Source organism: Mixophyes fleayi, chromosome 5 (genome assembly GCF_038048845.1).
Source record: "Mixophyes fleayi isolate aMixFle1 chromosome 5, aMixFle1.hap1, whole genome shotgun sequence".
Classification (NCBI taxonomy): Eukaryota; Metazoa; Chordata; class Amphibia; order Anura; family Limnodynastidae; genus Mixophyes; species Mixophyes fleayi.
Genome location: NC_134406.1, coordinates 241,427,227 through 241,454,281, shown reverse-complemented (window position 1 = coordinate 241,454,281; position 27,055 = coordinate 241,427,227). Strand labels below are relative to the sequence as shown.

Below are 27,055 nucleotides of genomic sequence, written 5' to 3'. Positions count from 1 at the left end.
TAATTGCAGTGTAGCCACAGCACACGGTTATTTCATGTGTTGAGATTTATATTTTGAATATTGGAGGCTAGTATAACAAGGGTACAATGCAACTCCCCCTTTATTCATTTATACTGGCAAAGGATCTCTACTGCTAATAAGAGACGCCTGCTGCTGTGTGCTTTGCACTTCATCTCAGCACAATGCTATTTCCTACAGATCTCTCCACCAAAGGTACTTGTGCATAAACAGAAACAGCCGGCAATCTCCATAGTATGTGCAGCCTGCAGCGTGCACGGCTGGGGAATGCGTCACCTCGGCCCGTTCAGTGAGTGCTGTCTACTCTACGGCGCCCTCTGACTGTATGACTGTGTGCTTCCGCCTCGCGTAGTGATTACGTTACAGCTCAGCACACGTGTTGTTAGACTGCGGGAGAGACGGAGATACAGGTACAGGGATTATATTCTGTGGGACTACAATAACTGCTGTATATTATATACATCTTCAGGACGCATTCCGGGTACTGATAGTGAAGATACCTATATCATAAGTGTCAGGTTTCCACCTTAAAATAATCCCTTGTTGCAGATTTGTGCTGATCGCTTAAGGACTGAGCCTCTGCCATCACTTTAGAATCTTGATGTTTCCATTTACTCTTTGGAATAGAGTGTAAGTAAACCTGCCCTGTCTTTCTATTCACAGGATATTGTATAAGCGATGGCAAAAAGCAAAGGGAAAGGCCAGAAACAGAAGAGTGTGTTTCACGTCGCCAACACTAGAAGCGTAAAAGCCAAAAATAAAGCAAAACCAGTGAAATCAAACCTGAAGAAGGTCAGTGTTACATTTTTGGAGGTTGTCAACAGTGGTGTTACTCAATAAGCCGGTATTATTTACATTAACTTGTTTCCATACTATTGTACTGTATTTCTTTACCAGATCAATGTTTCTACCAGTGATAAAGTGAGCAAAGTTAACAAAGCATTTACAGAGCTGCACAAAGATGTTGCACAGATGAAAAAGGTGACGGCCTTAAAATCAAAGAAAAGAGAGGTAATTATACTGTAAGCAGGAAGTTATGATGCAAGGCAAAATGTTTTGTTATAATGTTGCGTAAAATCTATGACTGGCATTGGCCATATTAGCCTTTGACAGAGGTAACAATATTATGTAAACAGAGACTGGCCAAAATAATTAATGACCGCTTCTTAAAAGAACACATTAACTCAAGGCGCTTGTTAATTCGGTTTAGTAACAAGCGAAATATGCAGTTTATATTTATTCTTGCAGCTAGGAGGCATTTGGCGTTCAGTGCTAGTCTCCTCTGCTATCTTCTGAACCATGTTTAGGACACTCCAGGTGTTGTGAAACTACAAGTCCCAGCATGCTCTGCCAGCTATTAGTTAGTTATCTACTGGCAAAGCATGGTGGGACTTGTAGTTTCACAACACCTGGAGTGTCACAGGTTAGCCATCACTGCTCCATACTTCTAGCTGGGGTAACAGGTCTTATTGGGGGTGGAGATAGCAATACATTGAATTATCTTAGTACGGAATTTATTTCAAAATCATGTTCTGTTCTACTACTTCTGTGGCACACTGTACGGGCCTCATAATCCTCTTTGGCAAAGTTTACTTTCTATACATTTTATGAAAACCATGCATTTCTCAATTTAATGTGCAGGTATGGGTGCAAAACTGTGGACACATTGCACTGCATGGTTTCTGTATTTTTATTTTCTGGCTGCATCCACAATGTTGAATGTCCTTCCTCGCCAAGTCTTTCCTTCTAGCCTCCAAAAGTTCTCTGAAACCCCACTATCAGTGAAACTTATCAAATTCCCCAACCACCGTCTGCTATCCTACCCTACTACCACTCCTCTACACAGTAGACTTGCTTGTGTTCTTTCTATACTCAAACAACCCTCTGACTATCAGTGCTGTGTGGCTGGATCATATAGCTCACAAAGCACTTTTTACCCCTGTAGTCTGGCTGGACCATGATGCATTCATTGTTCCCAATTGTAAAGTGCTATGCAGATATATAAATTGTTAACTATACATTTAGTTAAAACCAACCCTGAAATATAGACTATAAAGCAGCTTTAGGGGTGTATTTACTAAACGGCAGGCTTGAAAAGTGGAGGTTTTGATCATAGCAACCAAATTCTAGTTATTTATTTAGTACATTCTGCAAAATAACTAGAATCTGATCGGTTGCTATAGGTAACATCTCCACTTTTCCAAAACTGCAGTTCAGTAAATATACCCCCTAGAGTGGTACAACTTACTGCAATATTTTCAGCAGCATGTATCAGACACTTGTGGCCCCTTACAGTGTTAGAAGCTGCGCTGGGGCATTCATGTGTAAGGCTCCCTTTCAAGAGAGGTATCAGTATTTTGGTTTCTACGTATCTCTGAAAACATTACCTGCAAACTATAAATTCTACATATACACAAAAGGGCACCAGCTCCTATGTCTACAGATAGAGCCATTCAATAGGCCACTTGCAGCTGTCATAATAAATGCGGTGAACAAAGATGGAAAATCACATAGAGAAAATAGTACCAATGCCTTTTTTTATTTACAAAGCAGCCTATTTGGTTACTTAAAAAACACATGCAAGTCACGTTTGGTGTAATATTTGCCATTATGATACACATAATGCATTGTGTACAGAAAGCTGCCAGCCACCAATTTTAATGCATATTGCAAATTCATGTATATAAAATTCAATAAGTGTCCCCTTGGAGGCATCAAAGTGTAAACGTTGGAAATGTCATTGCTAGAAGTTTGTTTTCTTCCTCTCTTAGATTCCCAAGCCAACCTCAGAAGCCCCCGCAGATGTAGACATTGCTGCAGATCTATTCTCACAGCTATAGTCCAGTGTGTGGAAAAGACCACTTTACTTTGTTGGAACCGCCTCATTCTGTATAAATCACACCAATTCAATGTCTGTACATGTTTATTAAAAATAAAAAAAAAGTACAATAATCAGCATATTAATACAGCAACAAGCCAGGAAAGATGTGGAAAATGATAAAACTGGGTGAAGATTACAATCACACAATATACACAAATGACATCAGGACTGAAACGTTAACTAAGGCACTTTCAGATTGCCCAACCAGGAAGGGAACCCGACTTAACTTGGCAGTGATCATCAAAAAAAAAATTACAAAATAATTTCTTGGCAGACTGAATATTTTGCAAGCTAGTGCTTTTTGTTCAATTTGGTTCAAATAAAGTGGTTTGGCACTAACCCTCTGAAGGATGTAAATGGCTGCACTGCCACTTTCCATGCTTGCAGAATTCCACCTCTAACAAAAAGGTAAAACTAGTATATATGTACTAATGCAGAACAGCTGGTTTCCAAGAAACCTACTTAACCAGGCACTTTTTCATAGCGTTACACCCAGGCAAGATTGGCTCCATCACTAGAGTGCACAATCCCTTTGATAGAAGTGTGCTCTATTTGCAGTTAATAAGGCTAGGCTACACTAGCAGTGATAGTGTGCAACTAATCACCTCATTTGTAACAAATGATCCCTAATGGCAGCAGCTACAGATGCAATAGTAGCTCTGAATGACTGTTACAACATGTGTTCTCACTGCACTTGTTCCATGAGATTCATGGTTTCTGTTCACATGTATAGAAATGATTTGTGTTGCATGACAAGACACTTGCATGTAGCACTAGTCTAATCATGTTATAAGAGAAGCACAAAACAATACATAGCACCATAACGTGTTCTATATTCATGCACGTTGGGAAAGGGTAAATATGTTTGTATATTATACACATACACCTAAAAAGGAAAGGCTCCTGCTGAAGGGATGGATATGCCAAATTATAGATGTTTTTCTATAGTTTGTATAATAACCTTGCAGTTAAACTGATATATTGAAGATCTGTGTTCTCAAAAACATTTCCTGGGGGTGGGTCTCCTTCCTTAGTGTATCAAAGTATCACATTTAGAGGAACAGTCTATTGTTTTGTGCTTCTATTATAATGGGTCCTGCGTGGTGCTTGGCTATTCACCGGTTAGGGTTACTGGTGATTCCTGCAGTAGCACACTGTGTTTTGTGAGTAGTACTTTATTGCCAACACTATGCATATCTGCCTGAAGATACCCTTCCTGTACCTTGCATCTCATCCTTTTTGTTCTACTTCAGTGTTGGCTAACCTGTAACACTCCAGGTATTGTGAGACTACAAGTCCCAGCATACCCTTGCAGCAATAAGCTGCTATATATTGGCAAAGCATGCTGGGACTTGTAGTTTCACAACACCTGGAGTGTCACAGGTTAGACAATTAACTAGAACAGTGTTGGCTAAGAATGGTGTCACCCTGGCTGTTTCAAAACGCTTCAGCTTTTGTGGAGCTGAATGCAACTTTTTTTCAGCTTCAGGACGTCTTGGGGGTGTCAACCTGAAGTAATTTGCTATAAACAAAATCCTATCCTGTGACAGTGAGATTGTCTCCACTGTGTCAATGTAGAAGACATGCATGTTTTTTGTTCTACTTCGTTATTTTGGCCTTTAAAGGCATAGAAGAAAGAAAAACCAGCTGTCCATTGTCCAAATGAAGTTACAGTCCTCACCTAGATGTGCTATGTTCAAGGTTCATATGTTGAATATTAAAATAAAAACATTAGTACATGGTAATGTATTGGAAAAGACTATTCCACACAAAATTAATTCTCCTTGAAAAATTTGTATACTTGCACAAAAGGTAACCGCAAGTGTAAAAATTAGTTATCACAACCTAAAATTTAATGTAGAAATCCCAATAGCTCAGATGAATCTTAAACACAAGATTAAGGGAGAACAGATTTGTCAATGTCAAGTAGTTATAGTACATATGGTAACCAATAGCCAATGGACCATAGTTCTAACTAGGAAAATGAGCCATATTTTGGCTATTTCAGCACAAGAGGAATCTAAGGGGGGAATTCAATTGGCCACATTACTGTAAAAAGTAACACGGGCTGCGCACTATTACGGTAATAGAGCACTTAAATATCGTTAGTACAGTAGATTCAATGCTGGCTTTTTGCTCGCAGCTCCCAGCAGAAAGCTGGGTTAAATTTACCGTAATAATGGTAATAGTTTTCGCAGCTTTACTTCAGGTGGAATTTAATTCCCCCCTAAATCTTAGGCAATAGCAAGTGACTACATGTTCTAAATTTACAAACACATCCAGAATGCATCCTTCTTCATAAGGAGCCTGTGTGTAGAAGTCTGACAGATTGACTTGATCTATTTCCAATTCAACCAGACATCTTCCTGAACAAATGTTGATCAAAGTAAACAGTTTAAACTCGCATGTTGAGATTTACAGCCAATTCGTTTCTAAAGTTTATATGGCCTCAAACTGCACATGGTACCATCACTTGTAGCCTTACAGATATATTCAATTCAGGAGAAAACCCCTTAACCTTTATGATTAAAATGATGAATGGCTCACTGTTCTGCTCTCAATTCCTGAACAGTCTCAATCTGGCAAGTCTGTCATTGTGGCATAAAACAACCAAATAGAATTGTTACACTCAAGTTCTGTAAAGACAGATCCTATAATAAGGGCTTGTACCATGTTAGAAGACAATTAAGGATTTTAAAATTGAAAACTCCAAAACCCATGCCATATTCTTCTGTTTTGGAGTCAAACTGAGTTTTCTTTAAAAACAAAAAACCTTCCATGGATTTGGAGTTTACAAGCCATGGGAGGTTTATATCTATATATAAAAAAAAATAAAAAAAATACTATGTTTTAATCTTGCACATGGATCTGATAAAGGCAGCACAAATCTCTTTATTACATATAAAACAACTAAGAATGTGTCCTTTTAACTCACAAGCTGAACATCGGTTTATCCCTTGTTAAATTTAAACATTGGATGGCAGAAAAAACATTTTTCTTCTTCCAGGATTGAAAGTAAGGTGCTTAGAAAACAACTTGCATGAGTCTGGGACCCAGTATTTGAGAATATCATAAGATTCATGTAATTCACCAGCAAATTAAGAAGGTGCTCTATGAAAGTCAGGCTTACTGTTAATCATTGTTAATACAACATTTTTTGATCTAGAAATCACTTCAGTAACAAAACAAATTGAATATCCTCTACTTATAAAATCTATTTCACTGTACATGGAAAAAATATAAATCCAAGTGTAAAAAATAAAATAAAAACAAAAATTTGCACTACTGTCTGTAAGGCAGAGAGGTAGACAGAAATCCAGAATAAGAATTAAATCTAATAATTTAGTATCTGCACATCAAAGAGATCACACACTCCTTCACTGTCATCCAAGTTGAAACTGTATTCATCTCCGGGTGTTGGAGAAAGCCGCAACAACGGGAACACTGAAACAAGAAGGTAACGGTTATAAAATCACCCATGTTGTCTGCATGCCATGTCTAACTAGTAGACTACTTATAAATGGTGGATAGACTAATACAACCTGTAACCAACCCTGCCTAACAGACACAATGTTAAAAGACTATGTAGGACACCCAGTATAAGGAAGTATGCTTCATTTATTTTACACCATTATAATAGAGGGGGGAGGAGAAAAAACAAAAGCAAACCACACACACTGGGGAAACAAGTAAAATGCAAAGTGAAACCGTACCCATCAGATATACATCAAAGCTTTATTTAAATGGGTTCTCCAGTTATCAATTGCTAAAGTACCAGTAAACTGCTGCCAAATAAAGCAGGAGACAGGGGGACTGCATGGAAATCGAGTCTAACAGTCCTATCAAGTATCAGCACAAGTACAAATATATATTATTGGGCGCTCATAACTGGGGAAGAGGGGATAGGTGAGCAATAAGAATTTTAATGGGACCACCCATATTCCTATTTCGGTAAATGCATAGCAAACAAAGGGATGTATACAGTGATAGACTGCACTGTCATCTACAAAAGGATTATAAATGGAAAATCTTGTTATGCATAGGCTCCTTAATGCTACAGATGTACTTCAAGACTTAATACATACCATCAGAAGACATTAATTCGTCAATTAGGTCACCACTTATTTGACCTAAAATAAATAAATGAATTCATGAGTCACGTGATATACAGAATGGGGGGAGGGGACGCATTTCTACATACAGCTGATCTCCATACTTGAGAACAGGCCTCCATAACATACATGCACTGTGTGGTGTCTGCAGGAATTAGATCTGGTTTAATAGCATGTTATGTTCTATTCTATACAGTTTAAACCACATTGAATCTTACCTTCTGGGTCATCCATTTTCATCATGTCAAACGAATTGGGCTTAAGGATACTGTTTACATCCAGTGGAAGGAGCGCTGGAAAATCACTGGAGCTGGCAGTAGACCGTGTTAGATCAGTCTCCAGGGGATATAAAAGAGACTCCGGAATCTCGGAGTAACCGCTCACAGTTGTGTTCTCTTGTACATTACCATCTACAAATACAAGAAAACAGATCTAAATATGGTCATTAAAAGATGCCACATACTTTGATAGGTTTCCCCATCAGGCTTATGAATGATCACCACACATATAAGTTTTGTAAATTCCCAAATTAAATTGATCTCTATATAGCCACACGGGTTAATGCCTCCCTTCCCTATAGTCTGTAGCATAAAACAATGAGTAAAATATTCTCCTGTTCCCCTCCCCATCCCCCTAAAACCTTTCCTTTCTGTTCGTCTCCCCCCCCCCCCTGAAAAATAAAAACAAACATTTTTCTTTTCCGTGTACAACATACCGGATTTTAGATAATTAATCTAAGTCTTTCTTACTATTTGTGTGTAAAGTTTTTTTGAATTTCATATGTAAGCAATATGTTTATACATTCTTTTGGTATGTTTCAAACTCATTGTTTTGTTTTGAAAAAACCCTAATAAAAATTATTTTCAAAAATAAAAAATGCCACAGACTGTTCATCTTTCCCAACTAGCAACAACTTTTCTTAGAAAGTAGATTCAGATATAGATTATATTTTGTGGTTTTTGTAAGTGAATAAACATATGTCATTACATTCACTCATCAAGGCAGTGAGATGTACAATGTAATGCAGTGTTTTTTTGTATATTCACATGATCTGTGGGCATTGAAGTGATGGGGTATTTTTCATGTCTGGCTATACATTTTTTTTACTCCATCCTACAGCTTGTGGCAATTATAGGATTCCCATCTCCGTCATCCCTGCCTTTGGGAATCTACCCTTGAACAGAGATATCACTTCCATAAAAACAGTTATGAGAGAAGTTTGGGATAATGGCACACATCAATAGTAGCAGTATAGCCCCATATACAAAATCATGGAAAACCTACTAAACTGAAAACTGTGTACAGTCAAAGAACTTCTAAGACCACATGCACTGCGCTTTTATACAGGCCAGAACAGCAGCGTGGTCCCATATCTCTTTACATTTGATTAAAAATGTTTGTCTTTCAGTGACCCCTTTGCAATACAGCGATAATTAGCAGAAGTTGCTGAGATTCTGCCAGTTCATGTGCCAAATTATAAGTACGAAGTAGTTGGGGGGGGGACGGACCAACTAAGGAACAGCGAATACCAAGGGCTTATTAAAGACTTCACAAAAAAATGTTCTGTAATATAAATCAGATATTCACTTTTAAATAAATCATCTTGTGTAGTGCTAATAGCAACCAAACAAACATTTGGCCACGTGCTCTATAGAATCATAATATATACTTCTGGTGTACATCTATTCAGTGCTTACCAAAAACACAGACACTGCCATTTATGAATATATAGCATATCATTACCTACCACACCATGTTTGGGCAACGGAGGCCCTTTCATAACCCTAACTAAGCTTAATAAAATATTATTATGGCTGTGATTAATGTTCATATTTATCTCACTTCATAAACTTTATATCATTATGTGTAATAAAGTGTTTGCTGGACACCTACTATACTTAATACAATACTCACTTATGTTGAAGTCTGCTGGGTTCTTATGCTGTATGTCCTCTGTCTGCTGAGGCCTACACTGTGGGGGCAGTTTCCCGAAGCTGCTGGATGTGTCAGACTGAACATGGGACTGTATGATGTCATCAGGTGGAGGAACAGGAAAAGCTACTGGTTTCGAGGAACTTGATTCCTTATTAATCAGAAGCACATTAATGGGCCCCAAATTGCTCTTTAAACTGATTTGGTATTTCTTTAGTCCATTGTGGCCCTAAAAATACAAACACATTAGGAGTACATTAATCTTCTGCTAGTGCCCCCAACATTACAAATGTTCTGCTGTTTGTACATCAGTGTGCAGGCAAATCAGTACGTCAGAAGAAACAGCGCTCATTTAAGGGTAGTCTTTTGCTCATCTCAGGCAGTTTCAACATTTTAGGGTACAGTATACCTCCAATACACTGATGCTGCAGCTTAACAGAAAGCAGATCACCCCTCTCCCATAACAAGAATTGTTAAAAGCAGACAAGATATGCAGTCCTCATACTGAAATATAAACTGTTCCCCCACTGGAGTTTTGTTTTTCCCTCCTTTAAATATTTTATATGCCTTTTGTAGTCAATAATATGGATATTCAAAAAGAGTAACCATTCAAAATTACTGGTATGTAGCACAAAGTCAGGAAAACAAACAGAAAGTTAAAAGACATAATCCCATTTAAAGTAGACTACATTCACTCACTGTTTCTGGAATGGGAACTTCCAGTTGTGTACCGGACGGAGCTTGAACTGCCAAAAGTGTGTCCCCTAAGCATTAGAGAAAGCACAAACATTAGAACTATGTAAAAAGGTCAACATACATAATATACCAAAAGTAAACGTTTTTCAAAACACATTTATATTTTAGGCTGGGCTAATCATCCTTCCTCCAACCAGCAAAACCGTGGGGGGGTCATGCCAAGAGCTACCGCTTTTCGGGAGAAACTCGAGCCGAGCAGTCAGGACAATGTCTCCGTTTGGGGTGGATGGTGGCACAATGGACACTGGCTAGCACCAAGGACAGCACATTTTATGCAGTATAATATACAGACAGAAAAATGTTATTTTGACCAAGCAAAGCAGTGATCGTTTAAAAGTCAGTCAATTTTAGCTCACTACAAGTACAATCTGAAAAGCACAGATTAAAATACGATAAGGAAATAGCTTTTTGTTACTAAAAGCTTGTAGGACATATTCATAATAAGCAGTATATATTATTGTGGAGTTTTCTGAAACCATCATGTACACTAGAATACAAATCTGTGTATTGCATGAGTCATCAGAACATCAGATATTCGTATGCAACGACACCAGCACTTCTCATCCTCAGATTTGTCACAAAGCTGGTAATATACTCCTTATTCAATGCCAACCAAATTAAAACTACATTATGAGGCAGATTCATTTAGCCATGAGGTCCTGTAGTAATCTTCCAGCTAAGTTATTGTGTGACGTTGTTTGTAATGACCTTTGTTTATTTTTGCTCACACTTCATAGAGGTGCAAGCAAATATGAGAAAAGTTTTCATCACTGTAATTGCCGGTAATGTGCGTAGAAACAGCCACAAGGTTACTACAGAACCATGTGGGCAATTGGATCCAGACCCTACATGTCTGGTAAACAAGGTTCTCTACGTGCACACAACAGAAGCCAACACAGAGAACATTTTTTTTAATTCATCAAGACAAACAAAAACCACCCAACATAATTATGCTAGAACCCATGTACTTACCAGTAAAAGTGCTACAAAGGTCATCATGAGTTACAAAGGAAAATGTATGGCTATGTTCAGGAAAACACTAGAAATCAGAATATCAAACAAGTCGGTTTTACTGCATTTGTCTATGGACAGTATTCATTCCAACATCAGCACACAATCTGCATATGGAGTTGCAGACATGCTACACCAGAGAAACCATCAGTCAGAACCTTTTAAGTTTAATTTAATGTCAATAGGGAGGACAAGGTGCTGGATGCTTTAAGGGATATCAGGAAACCATAGAGTAAAATAGGACACATTTGTGCCATGATGTAGTTTTACTCATTACAGTATATGTAACACAGCTATTTACAATAATTTATATGTACATGCTTTACAACCCACCAACAAGTGATCAAAGGCCTTTTACAACTCATTCTGCCTTTTCAAGCTCCTACATTCCATGGGCTGGTGGAGAGCGTTTTTTTTTCTTCTAATTCTTCCCCTTTAAAACACTTTGAAATGTCAAACTAGAAAAACTGGCTTCTGGAATGAAGCTTTTGCTGACTATTGGGAGCAGACGTGAAATCCACATAAGTGTCCTCATGGGGGTGGCACAGATGTAGATACTATAGTAGTACCAGTGAAAAAGGATTAAATTATATGTGGTTTTATATTGTGCTGATTCAGTCAAATTTTAAGTAGTAAACCAGGGACAAAAGGTTTGTGATAAAATGTTTAAAACAGAGTCCATAGTTGCAGAGAAGAGATTGGGCATGGACAGTTAAGTAACTGCAGCAAAGACAATGCTCTGCTCAAAAAAAGGAAGAGAAAAAAAACAGACCAGTGCACTTCCTGCATTAGGGCAGAAAATTTAATTTCTCTCCATATAAGACAGGATTTAAAAATATAAGTACACACTATCCTGTCCCTATCCTTGTAACTAGTCCAACTTTGCATTCATTTACAGAACACAAAATAAATAAAAAGTGCAATAAAAACAGTCTGATCTTTGAAAACTAAAAAAAATTATAAAATGTATACACTAAGGTTAGTTTACTAGAATATGTAACAATTCACTAGACTGCCAGCCATACAGGCACTGCAATACATAAGCACTTTCACCTTCATACCTTAAAGCAGATATGCTCAAACCCAGTCCTCAAGAGCTACCAATAGGTCATGATTTCAGGATTTCTGTCTGTAGAAACAAGTGGGATAATTTATTTGACTGGGTCAGGAATTGACTCACCTGTGCATGATTAAAGAAATCCTGAAAACAAACTGTTGGTAGCTCTTGAGGCCTGAGTTTGGGAAACTATTCCTTAAATTCTATATTCTTAAAAATAAAAAATAAATAAAAAAAATTATATTAAATCTAACAGACTACAATGCCATTTATTGAGGAAATAAACAGTTTACTTTAATAAAGACAGTTTTGCTCTTACCATAAAGTAGACCTCACTGTCACACACCTATGAAAAGTGGTACACAGACAATGTAATGTCCCAATGCCACTAGACAGTTCCCACTTCCTAGGGCGTGGAATATTCCATTGTCTGTGGTCCCCTAATGTAGATAGAAAATTGCTTTATATTAAGTAAGGCGAGCTATCAAAAGTATTTACATCTCAAAAAGGATATAATTTATTTGCAGAATCATCCATAACATTATTGATGCTTTGTTGCAGCCGCACTTTCTGTTCGTCTAGCTCCTTTTCTCTGAGATCCAGGTCTCCAATTTCTGCTTTAAGGTTCCTCAGTCTGTCTAGAATTTCTTTTGTGTTGCATCCAGCACCAACACCCCTTAAAGGAAGCAATTAAACAAAAAATAAATAAAAACACTCGTCAGTTCAAGGAATTACAGAATCTATTAGGCCACAAGCTATGGGTAAAACAATCACATGACTGGATGTAACATGTCAGATTGTTCTGATAAACTTTCACTGATCTGCTTAAAACCCATAACATTCTAGAACCAACAATTTTCTAATTAAATATATACATCAGCTTTGGACTTCCATTGTCAAATTTTATTCTGACCCCATTTTTGAAGCCCTGAACTGTCCAATTGTTACAGGGAGTCACAATCCATAGTGTGTTGAGAGTTATTTCTTATAGCTCAGGACCATTTTGCATATTAAAACATCATGCACATGTAAATGGCAATAGAAAAATGTATGTATAAAGTGATTAGGGAATTATTGGAAAGCAGTGAAGTTGTACAGATGAAGGGTGTCTGTTTCAGAAAGGATTCCGGGAGGGTTGACAAGAGATGCTGCAATGTCAGAAAACTGAAAATAAAATACACAAAGTATATACTTCGGTGTGCTGATGGCTACATGGTTTTAGACAAGCTGCAATTTCAAGCGCTTATTGAGGAGACAGCTTTTGACTTGCCCAAAATTCTCTGTTTATTCAAATTAGTTTGAAATAAAACAGATTAGGCAGAAGCCTTATTCACTTTCAAACACAGTGGGTTTTTTTTGTTTTTCTGTTTCCCTGAGTGTATTGAACAACAAAGTTGGCCTCTTTACTTGACATGTTGTCAATATTGATTATCCACTCATTAAAGTGCTGTTGGTAATCCATTGAGGATCATGGAGATTACAAACTTTTTCCCATGGTTTCTGAAAGTAAAGAGTGTCTATGTTTGTAGACATGCAGCAGTAACAGTAGGTACTATAGGCCGCCATAGCTTTTCAAATAAGTCGTTGCTGGACAACATTATACACTCCAGGGGGCCGCATGGGTGGGCCTCCAATAACCCTTAATCTCAGAAGTTAAAACAATACTATTTATGAAAGAAAGATACCCATCTATAATAATATATCAGCAGACATTTTAAACAAGTGTGACAAGTTATTACAAACAAATCTGACAGTCTAGGAAGGAGCCAAGGCCGTAGGGGAAGGCTCGGAGGGCCGCTTGCTGCCCTTGGCTGAAATAAGAGCTTCAAAAATTGGCAACTCTTACATCAGAATACTACAGCAATGTGTTAGCCAAGGACAAGCTAGAATGGACTGAGAGCAGTCCATGATGGTGAACAGTAACCTCCTTCCAACACATGTAACCCAAACACACAGCAGAAGACAGTCATCCCTAGGACAGTAGAATGGGATACAGGAAGGGAAAACCCACAGGTCAATACACCAGTAAAAATGCTAGTGAATGGAACAGCATCCTGTTACTATGCATTCATCCTTAGATCAGCCATTACCAGAGGCTCCAAGAGAACTCTTGCAAAGTTCATGACAGTCAGGAACGGTCAAGTCTCAGAAATGCCCAAAAAAGAACTAAAGCAGCCTTACTTTTGGGAGTTTCTAAACCGTATGGGTTTAATTGCCCCAGCGCACAGTTATGTAAATTACCACGCCTGAAAGCTGCCACTGAGAAACTTATCGACTCCACATCCTAAAAATACATATTCTTACTTCCACTGGATGCTGTTCTTAGATTTCTTCTCAATCAAACCAATCCCCTCCAAGACATTCGTGATATCATATATTCTTCGTTTTTGTCTTACAGCCAGAGTATCTGCAGCCTAAAAAAAAATAAAGATCAAAAAATCACTAGCTGATTTAACTAAAGTTACTATACATAATGTAAATCGTACACGTACCTTAGGCATTAAAAAAAGAAAAAGTGCTCATTTTTAATTAAATAAAAACAAAATGGAAAAATATGACTGTAGCCAAATTGCATAGAAGTCACAACATAACTTTCTTCAGAAGTGCTCCTGTAGAAGAAAGGTCTAATCCATGTAGAGACTGTTGTGGTTTCTTATGCTGTAAAGCCAGTTGAATGGAAACACTTGTACAACTGCTTTATGAGCATCCTTATGCTGTGAAAGGGGGTAACTCAGTCACTTATCAAAAAGTAATCCCTCTGGGGATGTCTCAAACCTCTTCACATTCCACTGGATCATTAAAGAAAGAATACCGCACCAACCACCACAACCTTGGAAAACTAGGGGGTATATTTGAAAAAGTGGAGATGTTGCCTACAGCAACCAGATTCTAGCTGTCATTTTGAAGAATGTACTAAATAAATAACTAGACTGATTGGTTGCTATAGGCTCCACTTTTTCAAACCCGCAGTTTAGTAAATATACCCCCAAGTATGAAAGAGGGATCCAATCATGAGGCTTTTTTTCCCCCCCTCTTTACGTCAACCATATAAAGATAAGACTTACGCAAAAAAGAGGATTTATGTACGTACGTTAAATCCGTTTCTCTGATTCCGTCTGGGGGACACTGCTTTACCATGGGTTGTGGAGGGGAGCTGGGAGTTGGCACCTAACTAGTTAACTTTAGTGCTGGTGATAGACCCCTCCCCTCTACAATCCCCCTGCCTCTTCCTGTACAATCCAGTTAGTTTTAAAAAGCCCCAGGAGAAAAAAGGGCAGTCAAACAAGAGCACACAGAAGAATAACAGAAGGGAGGGATCGCAGTGTCCCCCAGACGGAATCAGAGAAACGGATTTAACGTAAGTACATAAATCCTCTTTTCTCTTTCATCCAGTCTGGGGGACACCGCTTTACCATGGGGACGTTCTAAAGCAGCCCCTAAAGGGTGGGACTACTCTGAAAATGCTGATGCAAAGACATTAAATTAATAAAATTTAGTAAACGTATGGACAGAGGACCAAGTGGCTGCCCTGCAAAGCAGGTCCGCAGAAACACCATTCCTTGCTGCCCAAGACGCCCCAACCGATCTGGTGGAATGGGCTGTGACTCTCTCCGGCACAGGACGGCTAGCCTTTATATAAGCTTGTCTGATGGTAGACGTAATCCATCTTGCAATGGACTATTTTGAGGCTGGCCAGCCTCTCTTATTAGCGTCATAAAGGACAAATAGAGAGTCTGTACGTCTAATCTGGGAAATTCTCCTAACATAAATGCGGAGAGCCCTAACCACATCTAACTTTTCCATCGATTGCTGATCCGTATGGGAAGATGAGAAAACCGGAACTACAATTTCCTGGTTGAGATGAAAAGCCGACACTACTTTTGGTACGAAAGGAGGGAGAGTTCTTAACACCACTCTGTCCTCGTGGAAAACCAAATATGGTTCCCTACAGGACAGAGCTCCTAATTCGGAAACTCTACGAGCCGAAGCGATAGCCAAAAGAAAGAGGACCTTCCAGGTCAACCACTTTAGGTCTGCCTTACTCAAAGGTTCAAAGGGGGGGCCCTTGAGCATCTCCAGGACCATGTTAAGATCCCAAGGAGCAGTAGGAGGGACATAGGGAGGTTGGATATGTAAAACTCCCTGGAAAAAGTCCTAATGTCTGGCAATTTGGCTAATTTCTTATGAAAAAATACAGAAAGTGCCGAAACCTGGACCTTTAGGGAACCTAGCCTAAGGCCTGCTTCCAGGCCATTTTGAAGGAAGGCTAATAGACGGGAAAGCTGAAAAGAGGACGAGTGGAACGTCCTATTTTCGCACCATTTAATGTAGGCCTTCCAAATCCGGTGATAGATTCGAGAAGAACCAGGCTTCCTGGCTCGCATCAGAGTCTGAATTACACTGGGCGAAAAACCTCTAGCCTTCCAGAGGCTGGATTCAACAGCCATGCCGTTAAATTGAGCTGAGGTACATTCTGGAAATGGAATGGACCTTGCAGAAGCAGGTCGATTCGATACGGAAGGCGGAACCCCGGCCTTTCCGCCATAGATATGATGTCTGCGTACCACACTCGGCGCGGCCAAGAGGGAGCGACTAGAATTACTGGCCGAAGGCCCTGCCGAACTCGTCTGAGTACTCGAGGAAGCATGGGAATTGGGGGAAACAGGTATCCCAATCTGAACTCCCATGACATCGTCAAAACGTCCACTGCCACCGCTAAGGGATCCCTTGCCCTTGCGCAAAACTTGTGGACCTTCCGGTTGTGTCTGGAGGCCATGAGGTCTATGTCCGGAAGACCCCACCTGAGAATCAGAGACTGGAAGACATCCGGGTGTAGAGACCACTCCCCCGGCATCAGCTGGTTTCGACTTAAATAGTTCGCCTCCCAGTTTTCTATTCCTGGAATGAAAACCGCCGATATTGCTGGGACATATTGCTCTGCCCAAACAAATATTTGGGCTGCAATCTCTATAGCCGCTGCACTCCTGGTTCCTCCTTGTCTGTTGACATATGCCACGGCCGTGGCATTGTCGGACTGAATTCTGACCGGTTAGCCCTGAAGAAAAGACTGGGCTCCCCGGAGAGCCAAGAGAATGGCTTTCAATTCCAAAACATTTATCGGTAGAGTTGATTCCTGAGGCGACGAAATTCCCTGGAGTCGGAGGTGAAGGATTACCGCCCCCCAACCCTTCAGGCTGGCGTCGGTCGTGGCTATGATCCATGACCATTGTGCGAAGGATTTTCCCACGCTCATGTTGTGCAGACACATCCACCACTGAAGAGATTCTCTCGCTTTCTGAGATAGAGATCTTTTGACTTTTCAGGTGTAGGTGTGACCCTGACCACTTCGATAGCAGATCCCATTGGAAACATCGAGAATGGGCTCGCCCGAAGGGAATGGTCTCGAAAGAGGCCACCATCTTTCCGAGTAGCCTCATGCACAAGTGCATTGAGGGGCTGGGGTAAGACAAAACCTGGGAGGTTACCGACTGAATAGAGGAGATTTTCTCTGCTGGGAGAAACACTCTGCCTCCTGGTGTCCATGATGAGTCCCAGGAATACCATGCGCTGACACGGGATCAACTGGGATTTCTTTGAATTTATTAGCCAACCGTGGCCCTCGAGAACTGCCTGGGTGAGGGACAGGTGATAACGCAGGCAACCTTCTGAGGAAGCCTTGATGAGTAGGTCGTCCAAGTAAGGAACGACCTGAACGCCCTGCAGGTGAAGACATGCTGCCATAACTGACATAATCTTCGTGAAGACCCTTGGCGCAGTTGAGAGGCCGAAGGGGAGGGCCCGAAACTGATAGTGAGCAGATCCTACCGAGAATCTGAGGAGAGACTGGTGGTGGATCCAGATGGGAATGTGGAGATAAGCGTCCTTTATATCTATGGACGCCATGAACTGATTTATCTCTAGGCCGTTTATTACTGACCTCAGAGATTCCATCCGAAATTTGTCCACCCTTAAGTGAACATTGAGGCCCTTTAAGTTTAGGATGGGCCGAAAGGAGCCGTCCGGCTTCTTGACTAGGAACAGGTTTGAATAAAAACCCCTTCCTTTCTGCCCATCTGGCACTCTGCAGATGACCTGCTGGAGTAAAAGAGAAGCAACACAATCCTGTATAGCCCGTCTTTTTAAAAGATCCTGAGGTAGCGGGGTCTGGAAGAAACGCTGTGGAGCCGGGCCCAATAGGTCTATTTCGTACCCCTATGAAAAGATTTTCCAAATCCAAGGATCTTGGGAAGACGCTGTCCACTGTTTCTGAAACAGGGACAGACGTCCTCCCACTGGCGCCCCCTGTAGAACAGGTTGGTCGTCAGGACGCAGGCTTTTCCTGGGTCTTAGCGGCCTGGCGCTTGGAAGTAAACGAGGATCTTCCCCTAGAGGAGGAGCCTCGGGAATTAGATTGCCTTCCTCTGAAGGACTGACCCCTTTGGAAGGAGGTCCCTTGAAAGGGCTGTCGGAAGGAGCTATTCCTCTGAGCGCGGCTTCTGTTAGCGTATACTGGCAAAGAAGTGCTTTTGCCCCCCGTTGCCTGGGAAATAAGGGTATCCAATTCCGGGCCGAATAAGCCCGCTGCAGAAAAGGGGATGGTTTCAACGGACCGCTTTGACTCTGCATCACCTTCCCAGGATTTCAGCCATGGTGTTCTCCTTGCTGAAATGGAGGCCGCCTGAATGGCAGAGGAAACCGCCGCTGAATTCTGGGCCGCCTCATAGAGATACCCCGAAGCTTCCTTTAAATGCAAAGCAAGGGGAAGGAGCTCAGAGTCCTGTAAAGCTTCTGCCAGCTGGTCTGCCCATGCTTCCATGGCTTTTGCTACCCAGGCTGAAGCAAATGTGGGTCTAAAGCCAGAACCCGCAGCCGCAAATATTGATTTGAGCTGGGATTCTACCTTACGGTCATTGGCGTCTGGAAGAGACGCTGAACCCGGGGCTGGGAGTAGAGTATGTTTAGCCAGGCGAGCAATAGGAATGTCTACCTTGGGAATACTCTCCCAGCGAGTCGCCTCTTCCTCCTGAAGAGGATACAAAGAGGTGAACCTTTTGGGAATGAAAAACCTTTTCTCAGGTTGTTTCCAAGCCCCTTCAGCAATCTCTCAGAGTTCTGCAGAAGGAGGGAAACGGTTGGTTTTTCTTTTGGCCTTTTTGAACAGACTTCTGTCCCTGGGGGAAACCTCCTCCGGCTCTGGGAAGTCCAGCGCCTGTCTAACCGCTAAAACCAAATCATTAACAAATTGGTTTCTAGGGTACACTTCCTGCTCTGAGGAATGACTATGGTCAGCATCCGAATAGATTTCCCCTTCTTCCTCCGAATCTGAAAGGACCACAAGGGGATTTATCGCTCTAAGCCTCCTTCTCTTAGCAGGCGGGGTATTAGAGGAATCTAGCAACTGGTTAAGCTTGTTTAATCCCTTCAAAAAGGCTGTAGACCAAGCCGGATCTGTATTAGCAGGGGCTGGGTCAGCCTGTGATGTGGAATCTCCCGGCAAACTCGATCCACTGGCATCTGAGAAAGCCTGGGGGTCTGAATGTGTATTAGTATTGTTAGCCACCGAAGTTGCCACAGTTGATAGCAACTGATTTGATTGAAAAACCATTTGGGCTAGGGAGGTAACACTGTGTTAGGGAGGTTACCCAGGCCGGTTCCTCAGACGAAGGGGCTGTAACCTGCTGGCTTTGCACAGAGGGGGCCCCTGCTTCGCATGCAGCGCAGAGCGCCAAAGGGTCCTTCTGCCCACACGGTAATTTAACATGACATTTAGAACATGTGAAATATTTTGCCATAGGGCCCTTTCCCTTATCTGTCATTTTATATAAAGGAAGGCACACCAATCACACAAAATCAATCTAGCTGAATATACAGATAGAGATAAAGGAAGAGAGAGAGAGAGAGAGTAAAATATATTAAAAGAACAGAGTAAATTACAAGTAATCAACTAATGTCTTTGAAAAAGTTGTACTTGAATATTTTTAAACACCATAAATATTTTAGGCTAGCAGGAGACTATAATGTAAACCTGCTAAGCCAGTAATAAAACAACAAATGTGTTTAAATAAGCTTGTACTTAGCCCAAGGGCCACCAAGACAGGGAGAAGTCCAACAGCAGTCTGTGCCCTCCCTCAGCTCTGTTCCTGTTCCCGGGCTTCTGCTTTGGCGCCAGAACCCTGGGACAGTCCATCTCTCTCTTTCTCTGTAGGAAGGGGGGGGAACTCTATGTTTTAGCTCCCCCCTCTTCCCTGATGCCGATGTTCCTGCTTGAAAATCCATAGGAAAAACGGCTTTTGGTGGCAGATTTGTGGAGACCTCTATTAGTTCCTCTTCCCAGGACAGAGGTCTCCGCAGCGGTACCTTTCCGACGCCCCCCTCCTATGTCTGAGGGGGGAATCTTGGTTTAGCCCCTTCTCCTCGGCGCTGCCTGCCGAAATCCAAGATGGCCGCCGCCATTTTCATTATCCGATAACCGGCGCTCTATGCCTGTAATGGCAGCGCCGGTAAACGGGGAGGCTGTAGGAGTGCAGCGGTCCATGAGACCGCTTGTCACTCCCTTCAATCAGGCACTTTGTACTTCTGTCCCTGTCACTGAGAACCGCTGGTTCTCTGCTGACAGGGGAATGCCTGCGCTGCCAAGCTGTGAGTGTGTTCTCTATATTAGAACACACTCCAGCGCTGCCACCTGAAAAAAAAGTAAAAGAAAAAAATAAAATTTCTTAACATTAAACTAAGCACTAAGCAAAAAGGCTGCCCAACTCCAGGGCACCTAAAAAAAACTGGATTGTACAGGAAGAGGCAGGGGGATTGTAGAGGGGAGGGGTCTATCACCAGCACTAAAGTTAACTAGTTAGGTGCCAACTCCCAGCTCCCCTCCACAACCCATGGTAAAGCAGTGTCCCCCAGACTGGATGAAAGAGAAATTAAATGCAATATGTATTCATCAAATTGCCAACACACACACATGGGAGGATGTTAAAATAAATAGGGGCGTAAACTAAATAGAAGAGTCTAAACACCAGGGGGAGGGTTAAAATTATAAATACAGGTCACATTTAGTTGTTGCATAAAAGCCTCATCTTTACATGATTTATATGGTTGAAGCTCAGACAAACAGGAGCTGAAAAATTGTCTAGCAAGACTACACCTATACAGTGGGCTCAGGCCAACCAGGAAATATAGGTTCCCAAACCACTAGTTACACAATAGTCTTACATCACAGTACAACCAAAAGGCTCCCTGAAACATTGGATACAATGTGGACATTATTTTTCATGCTTTGTGACAGAGTTGGGAAAAGTCAAAGCTGGATTTAGCTGCGAATAAAGTAAATTCTAAGGGGGGTATTCAATTGTTAGCGAGTTCCGCTAAATACTCGCGCTCTCAAAATATTACCATTAATACGGTAATATCTCAAATTACCGTATTAACGGTATTTACGCGCATATTACCGGTAATATTTTTAGAGCGCGAGTATTTAGCGGAACTCGCTAACAATTGAATACCCCCCTAAGTTTGTTGGTTGGTAGGGACAGCACTATCTTAGACCACATAACTCAAAGTACACACACTTATGCGGTAATGGTTTTTTGCAAAATTCGCTTAGGAGACATTATAGTTAATCATTTCTAGTTTCACTGTAGAGGTTTTCAGTTTATCTGCAGTTAAGGTCCATTGTTCTTTCTGTAAACAAGCACTACCTTCATATATCCTCCTCCAAATTTCAGTGTTCTTGTTCTGCAAATTTTACGATAAATAATCTGCATTCCTATAAATACCCATAATTTATTTGAATGTTTATCAGATTATCTCTGTCCCTTCTTTCTGAACTGTACATTTACAGCTATAGAGGTCTTCGCTAATAAATTTTGTTTAGCCCTGAAACCATGTGAGAAAAATAAAATGAAAATCACAACACAAAAAACACACATTAGATGTGGTTTACTTATGCTTTAACACATTTTCCATTATCTACATGTAGCACACTGCACATTCTATAACCAAACAGAAGAAATATACCAGATATATCAAGTTACACGTCACTTTCTAAGCATTGAATGCTCTTGTGACATTACAATTTGACAACTACAGTAGAGCTGAGCTCCTGTGACATTGCAGTTGTTAACCAATTATCCACTTTTGACAGAACTGCAAAATAGCCAACTTTTACAGTGAGAAATTGCCTATGTACTTTCGTGGAAAACAAAAAACATTCTGCACACATTACAGTAAAGAACATGCTGCAATTCTACCCTACTAAAAAGTCTTATTTACAACAGAAAGATTTGCAAGTTATGGCTCATATTTTGCTTGTCTTCTATTGGAAAAGTAAAATGATGATTATTTGACCACCACAGAAAATTTTTGTAATCTCAAAGCAGGGAAGCAAATCCGGTGGCTGCTCTGAAGAACATAAGCGGTGGTCCTAAAGGTGAACTGACAAGAGTAAGCATGCCGGCTATTTCCACAAGTGTAGTTTGAGAAATGCCTAGCTCAACTTGTGTGTACAACAGCTTACTCCTGTCTTCTTTGTATGACATAAGAGATCAATAGTGCTCACTTCACAATATTATGTAAACAGATAAGGAACAGTTCTTGTCTACATGAACCTCACTGTACATTTTTTTTTCTTTGATATTATAAATACATTCAATGAATTATTTGAAATTAGTTTCCCCATGATGACACTCACCCTTACAATCTATCTTACACACAGCGGCTAGATCATTTTTCCACTGCTGATCCACTCAGTCTCTACATTGGTTTCCTGCTTTTCACCGAATTCAATATAAAATACTTGTACTAACACACAAGGCAATCAACAATAATGCACCCATACATCTCCTCACTTGCCTCTCCCAACTAGACACATACATCCTGCATCTCTCATCCACACTTTTACCTGCTCCCAGGGGGTATATTTACTAAACTGTGGGTTTGAAAGAGTGGAGATGTTGCCTATAGCAACCAGATTCTAGTTTTCATTTATTTAGCTCATTCTACAAAATGACAGCTAGAATCTGATAGGTTGCTATAGGCAACATCTCCACTTTTTCAAACACGCAGTTTAGTAAATATACCCCCAGGACTTTTTGCAGCCTGCTCCCACTTTGTGGAATGCCCTTCCACGCACAATACGACCTCTCTCTAGTCTGTAAACATTCTCTAAAAACCCAAGTCTTCAAGCTAGCTTATAAAATTGCTCAACCTCCCTAGGGTACTCTTACCAGCCTTTACTCAGGACAACAATACTTTAATCAACACTGCTGTGCGACTAGATCATATAGCCCACTAAGCACTTTTTACCTTTGTAATCTGGCTGGAATAATACGCAACATGTAGCACTTAACATCATGTATCAAACTCCTATAGTCCTATAGACTGTTTGCTTGCTAGCAGGGCCTTCTTACCTCTGTCTAGATTACCCAGTATTGTTTTATTGCTGTGTTTGTTCTCAAAAAAAGCACCACGGAATTTTCTGGCACTATATAAATAAAATGTTGACAATAAAAGTTGCACACACCTATCAAGTAGTTCAAATACTTCATTAAAAGGAGGACTGCTCAAATCCTCAAAACTGCTTCCAAAACACTTTAGAACTGTACATGCATTTTTCAATTTGAGTCACTGATTTGAACGTAGCCCTGTTCAAGGCTTCAAACAAGTATGTGCCCAGTAAGAATAGATGGAAAAAAAGCTGGCACAAGTCTACCAATACATCACTGATCACCATAAAGTACTGTTGAGTTTCATATACAGGGAAAGACCAGATAGCAACATCACAAAATAAGCCATATTCCTACATGTAATATCCAGTGCACACAGAACAGAGATGTGTATTGCATGATGCATGCAGTTTCCCTGAATGCAATTGACCATTTCCTGATGAACACTACTCAGACATAAGATTTGCAAGTTGCTATTCAATATAGCATGATCAGCCCTTGCCTACCTGTAGGCCCGCAGTGTAGAAGCAAAAAAAGATTAAATAAGCCTCTTCTAAATCTAAATGCCACCAGCCCTACCAACTCCATAAGTCCCCCACCATGTTATTGCAGCCACTGGGTGTGAGTGATATATATCTACTAAATAAAAGCCTAGTTGCGTGTGTCTGTGTGTGGGGAAAAAAAAAACCAAGCTGCAGCGCCACCTGCTGGGCGAAGTTATACACTGACCTACTAAATTCTTATGGGCGTATTCAATTGTTCCTCCGGCCGACGGAAAAACGAGCGCTCTAAAACTATTACCGTTAATACGGTAATTACCCGCCGAATTTCATCTTGCAGCTCCCTGAGCTGCTAGATCAAATTCAGCGAGTAAACTACCGTATTAACGTTTTTTACGCGCAAGTTTACCATATAAACGGTAAGTTTTAACGCGCTCGTTTTTTCCGGGGGCCGGAGGAACAATTGAATACGCCATTTAGTGTGTGTGGATAAAAAAACTGAGAAAGGGCTGAAATTTGCTGCAGCGCCACCTGCTGGGCAGTTATACACTGACCTACTAAATTCTTAGCATGTGGAAAAAAACTCAGAAAGGGCTGAAATTTGGTATACTAAGATGTTTTTAATTTGTTGATTTAATTTAATTGTTAAAAGTGTTTATAAAGATTTTAAAAAAATATATATATTTCTTGAAGAAGTGACAGTTGGGAGTGGTTGGTTGTTGCCGGGGGCGACAGTTGGGAGTGGTTGGTTGTTGCCGGGGGCGACAGTTGGGAGTGGTTGGTTGTTGCCGGGGGCGACAGTTGGGAGTGGTTGGTTGTTGCCGGGGGCGACAGTTGGGAGTGGTTGGTTGTTGCCGGGGGCGACAGTTGGGAGTGGTTGGTTGTTGCCGGGGGCGACAGTTGGGAGTGGTTGGTTGTTGCCGGGGGCGACAGTTGGGAGTGGTTGGTTGTTGCCGGGGGCGACAGTTGGGAGTGGTTGGTTGTTGCCGGGGGCGACAGTTGGGAGTGGTTGGTTGTTGCCGGGGGCGACAGTTGGGAGTGGTTGGTTGTTGCCGGGGGCGACAGTTGGGAGTGGTTGGTTGTTGCCGGGGGCGACAGTTGGGAGTGGTTGGTTGTTGCCGGGGGCGACAGTTGGGAGTGGTTGGTTGTTGCCGGGGGCGACAGTTGGGAGTGGTTGGTTGTTGCCGGGGGCGACAGTTGGGAGTGGTTGGTTGTTGCCGGGGGCGACAGTTGGGAGTGGTTGGTTGTTGCCGGGGGCGACAGTTGGGAGTGGTTGGTTGTTGCCGGGGGCGACAGTTGGGAGTGGTTGGTTGTTGCCGGGGGCGACAGTTGGGAGTGGTTGGTTGTTGCCGGGGCGACAGTTGGGAGTGGTTGGTTGTTGCCGGGGGCGACAGTTGGGAGTGGTTGGTTGTTGCCGGGGGCGACAGTTGGGAGTGGTTGGTTGTTGCCGGGGGCGACAGTTGGGAGTGGTTGGTTGTTGCCGGGGGCGACAGTTGGGAGTGGTTGGTTGTTGCCGGGGGCGACAGTTGGGAGTGGTTGGTTGTTGCCGGGGGCGACAGTTGGGAGTGGTTGGTTGTTGCCGGGGGCGACAGTTGGGAGTGGTTGGTTGTTGCCGGGGGCGACAGTTGGGAGTGGTTGGTTGTTGCCGGGGGCGACAGTTGGGAGTGGTTGGTTGTTGCCGGGGGCGACAGTTGGGAGTGGTTGGTTGTTGCCGGGGGCGACAGTTGGGAGTGGTTGGTTGTTGCCGGGGGCGACAGTTGGGAGTGGTTGGTTGTTGCCGGGGGCGACAGTTGGGAGAGGAGTGTGATACTCAGGACCGCTGAGAGAGATCCCTGTGTCTGGATAGACATCTGGATAGATGTGGGGATAAAGATGAAGGATGAGGTGATGGAGAAAAATGAGGTGGTGACATGTGGACAAAACCACGTTAAAAAAGGGCTCTTACGTCGGGATGTAACACTCTTCCCCTGAGGAGGACTGGGCTAGGCCCAAATGCATGGCAGGAACCTTTTTAACACCTTAAGTAGCTTGATTTGACTAGAATGCATGAGTATCATGCACGGGTTAAATATATATATATATATATATATATATATATATATATACATACACACACACATACACACAGAAAACTAGGCAGTTGACCCAATCTTTTGGCATTGCCAAGATGTAACTTCTCTTTTTTTAATGCTTACCACCTATAATACATACAGCCTAGAACTCTATATATTAGATTGGTTAACACAGTGGTTCCCAAACTTTATCAGTTCTAGGCACCATTAGGGTCTCCATAATTTTCCAAGGTACCCCTATGTCAAAATGATTACCAGGTAGTCCAGATTTTTAAGTAGTTGGGTTTAAATAATGCAAGAAGCATTTAGGCACCTTCACCAGATCACAATGTGCCCCTTCACAATGTCACACTGTCTCCCCTTCACCAGCTCTCACTCTTTGATCCCCATTTTTTTCTTCTGGACAAGCAGCTATGGCCGCGGCACCCCTGTGACAACTCCGCCGCACCCCTGTGACAACTCCGCAGCTCCCTGGCGCACACTTTGGGAACCGCTGGGTTAACACTCAACTTTAGGAAGCAAGTTGCACTGTATTAGTTGTAGGGTTAGGACTGCAATCCCTCTATTGACCTGTACTCAACTGGAGCCCAACCTCACTGCTGTAAACAATGACAGCACAGCTTGCTCCCCAGAGGTAAGCTTGGCTTCCAAGTGGCAGCATCACAGACCTAGGAGCAGTCTGTGCTGTAGATCAGACACGTTTATGTGATTGACATTTGTTTGCATATGTAACAGGTGCAGGTCTGACGTGCAACAAAAAATAAATAAAATTATTTTTCAGGTATAATGCGCAGACGTTTTTGTTTAATGTCCGTACTATGGAGCATTCTTGCCACCACCCAACATGTATACATGGCATGCTAAATAAGCCCTTTCCTGATGTGGCACGCAGGATGTCTGACCAATGCACCAAACAGATGAAACCTCCAAGCTATCATTGCTGTGCTAACACCACAAGCCCAGGAGGCTGCGGGCTTATTACAATACACGGCCACTCACCACTTTCAGGTCCAACACGCCGTCTTTCGCCTCCTGCAGCAGAGACACGAATTTACTAGTGAGGAGCCCCAAACTCTTCTCGTGCCTGCTGGGCACACCCGCTGGCTCCGCCATACCTCCGGGTCCGACACTACGGGGCGGGCCACTGCAGCCCGCCCCCCTGCACCAACTTATAACGGGGAAAAAACGTGGAGCACGCGGGGCACCACGAGAGAAGCGGCTACACGGGAAGTGACGTCCTGTCGCACGGTTGCCGTGAGAAACAGAAACTGG

The 27,055-nt window shown here is 41.9% G+C and overlaps 2 protein-coding genes across 4 annotated transcripts; one reads left to right on the top strand and one right to left on the bottom strand.

Annotated features, from left to right (window-relative positions):
* The first annotated feature begins 189 nt into the window (after positions 1-189).
* RBIS (ribosomal biogenesis factor) lies at positions 190-2,970 on the top strand. Of its 3 annotated transcripts, none has more exons than XM_075213740.1 (4): positions 190-213; positions 682-810; positions 916-1,029; positions 2,790-2,970. In XM_075213740.1, the coding sequence occupies exons 2-4, from the start codon at positions 697-699 to the stop codon at positions 2,856-2,858; spliced, it is 297 nt and encodes a 98-aa protein (XP_075069841.1). In that variant the 5' UTR covers positions 190-213; positions 682-696; the 3' UTR covers positions 2,859-2,970. The 3 variants fall into 3 exon arrangements, with proteins under 3 accessions (XP_075069841.1, XP_075069839.1, XP_075069840.1); XM_075213738.1 differs by lacking the exon at positions 190-213 and adding an exon at positions 319-428; XM_075213739.1 differs by lacking the exon at positions 190-213 and adding an exon at positions 477-499.
* E2F5 (E2F transcription factor 5) lies at positions 2,924-27,055 on the bottom strand. Its single transcript, XM_075213737.1, has 9 exons — positions 26,783-27,055; positions 14,072-14,181; positions 12,282-12,443; positions 10,672-10,715; positions 9,643-9,707; positions 8,926-9,172; positions 7,230-7,421; positions 6,985-7,029; positions 2,924-6,343 (listed from the first exon to the last, which is right to left on the bottom strand). The coding sequence occupies exons 1-9, from the start codon at positions 26,894-26,896 to the stop codon at positions 6,234-6,236; spliced, it is 1,089 nt and encodes a 362-aa protein (XP_075069838.1). The 5' UTR covers positions 26,897-27,055; the 3' UTR covers positions 2,924-6,233.

What these genes read in the sequence shown, in the direction of transcription:
- RBIS (XM_075213740.1), top strand. Translation starts at nt 697, where the DNA reads ATGGCAAAAAGCAAAGGGAAAGGCCAGAAACAGAAGAGTGTGTTTCAC. An exon ending in TGAAATCAAACCTGAAGAAG is followed by an intron (nt 811 to 915) that starts GTCAGTGTTACA and finishes TTTCTTTACCAG; the next exon opens with ATCAATGTTTCTACCAGTGA. An exon ending in TAAAATCAAAGAAAAGAGAG is followed by an intron (nt 1,030 to 2,789) that starts GTAATTATACTG and finishes TTCCTCTCTTAG; the next exon opens with ATTCCCAAGCCAACCTCAGA.
- E2F5 (XM_075213737.1), bottom strand. Translation starts at nt 26,896, where the DNA reads ATGGCGGAGCCAGCGGGTGTGCCCAGCAGGCACGAGAAGAGTTTGGGG. An exon ending in CCCAGCAGACTTCAACATAA is followed by an intron (nt 7,422 to 8,925) that starts GTGAGTATTGTA and finishes TTGTATTTGTAG; the next exon opens with ATGGTAATGTACAAGAGAAC. An exon ending in GAAAATGGATGACCCAGAAG is followed by an intron (nt 7,030 to 7,229) that starts GTAAGATTCAAT and finishes TATTTATTTTAG; the next exon opens with GTCAAATAAGTGGTGACCTA.